Source organism: Centrocercus urophasianus, unplaced genomic scaffold (genome assembly GCF_019232065.1).
Source record: "Centrocercus urophasianus isolate 14NV4802_14NV808 unplaced genomic scaffold, USGS_Curo_1.0 seq_1335, whole genome shotgun sequence".
Classification (NCBI taxonomy): Eukaryota; Metazoa; Chordata; class Aves; order Galliformes; family Phasianidae; genus Centrocercus; species Centrocercus urophasianus.
The window spans coordinates 1-1,936 of NW_024884515.1; the positions used below are offsets into that span (position 1 = coordinate 1).

Genomic DNA, 1,936 nt, shown 5'->3' on the forward strand with positions numbered 1-1,936 from the left:
ACCGGGCCCGGGGCTCTCCCCGCCCCTCCGCCGCCTCCCGGTGCCGCACGCAGCCCCGAGCCGCCCCTCGGCGCCCGGCCCCGGCCATGTCGATGCTGCCGTCGTTCGGCTTCACGCAGGAGCAGGTCGCCTGCGTGTGCGAGGTGCTGCAGCAGGGGGGGAACCTGGAGCGCCTGGGCCGCTTCCTCTGGTCGCTGCCGGCCTGCGACCACCTGCACAAGAACGAGAGCGTCCTCAAGGCCAAAGCGGTGGTGGCCTTCCACCGGGGCAACTTCCGCGAGCTCTACAAGATCCTGGAGAGCCACCAGTTCTCGCCCCACAACCACCCCAAGCTGCAGCAGCTCTGGCTCAAGGCGCACTACGTGGAAGCCGAGAAGCTGCGCGGGCGGCCGCTGGGAGCCGTGGGCAAATACCGGGTGCGCCGAAAGTTCCCCCTGCCCCGCACCATCTGGGACGGCGAGGAGACGAGCTACTGCTTCAAGGAGAAGTCGCGGGGGGTGCTGCGGGAGTGGTACGCGCACAACCCCTACCCTTCTCCCCGCGAGAAGCGGGAGCTGGCCGAGGCCACCGGGCTCACCACCACGCAGGTCAGCAACTGGTTCAAGAACCGGCGGCAGCGGGACCGGGCGGCGGAGGCCAAGGAGAGGTACGTGCCTTCCCCTCCCGCTTTCGTCCCTTTTTTCCTCCCGGCCCCGAGCGGACAGCCGTCCCGATCCCCCCGACGCCCCGTTCCGCGTTGCGCTCTCCGCCGGACGCGCGGCACCGGAGCCGCCGCCGCCGGACGGTCCAGACCCGGTCCCACCTGCCCGTGGGCACCGATCCCCCCCTTCCATCCCCTCCTCTCCGGCGGCTCTCCCGGGTCGCCCCCGCCTTTGTTCGGTGCCTTCCGGGCCGCGAGCGCCGCGGCCCAGCTGCCGGCCCCGGGGGGATCTCCGGCGGTTCCGCGCGGTGTGGGCTCGGGGCGGCTGTTTCTTGCGGCCCGGCCCGCATCTCCTCTCGCTTCCGCGTCCGCCCGCGGCCCCGCGGGGCGAGAATCCTTCCCGGCCCCGCCGAGCACCGAGCGCCGTTCCCGGGCCCGCGGGGCCGCGCTGGGATTTGCAATGAAAAAGACGGACGAAAAGGAACGGCGGAGTCCCCTCGTCCTTCCTCACCTCGGTTCCCGGCAGCTCCGGGACGCGCGATGTGCAGCAGCTGTCTAAATAGGGGACGAGCCCGGCAGCTGCGGGACGATCCGTTAGGAGCATACTGGGCGCGTTCTTTTTTTTTTTTTTTTTTTTTTTTTTTTTTTTTTCCCTTCCTTCCCCCATCCCGGAGGCCCCCGCCCTGACCGCCCGCTGTGCTTCTGCCTTCGCAGGGAGAACACGGAGAACAACAACGCGGCCACCAACAAACCCAACCAGCTCTCCCCTCTGGACGGGAGCAAACCCCTCATGTCCAGCTCCGAGGAAGAATTTTCACCGCCGCAGAGCCCGGATCAGAACTCGGTCCTCCTGTTGCAGGGGAACCTCGCTCACGGCAGGAGCTCCGCGTACCCGCTGAGCTCCCTGCCCGCCCCCCCGGGCACGCACAGCCTCCCTGGCCATCAGCTCCAGGACTCGCTGCTGGGGCCGCTCACCTCCAGCCTGGTGGACCTGGGCTCCTAAAGGGCTCCACTCGCAGACACGGACTCTCGGTTGTACATAGCGGACGGTGATCCTGAACGTGACTTCGGCTCTTCTCCACGGTCTCAGCTCCAGGTCCGGTCCCCGTCCCCCCCCCCCCCCCCAACTCCCTTCCCTACTGTCGTTATTTTTATTATTATTATTATTATTATTATTATTGTTATTTTTTTCCACGTAGCCAAACGCAGAGAGCGGCAGAAAGCCCTCAGCCTTTCGAGTTCAAGTGAGCAGGAATTACAACAACAGAAAGAGAAATGAAAGGGGAGAGGGGGGGG

General features: G+C 66.5%; 1 protein-coding gene across 1 annotated transcript; it reads left to right on the forward strand.

The window, feature by feature from the left end:
* The first annotated feature begins 86 nt into the window (after window positions 1-86).
* On the forward strand, window positions 87-1,768 carry LOC122157384 (homeobox protein six1). Its single transcript, XM_042813003.1, has 2 exons — window positions 87-646; window positions 1,355-1,768. Exons 1-2 carry the CDS (start codon window positions 87-89, stop codon window positions 1,641-1,643), a joined length of 849 nt encoding a protein of 282 aa, XP_042668937.1. The 3' UTR covers window positions 1,644-1,768.
* The last annotated feature ends 168 nt before the right edge of the window (window positions 1,769-1,936 follow it).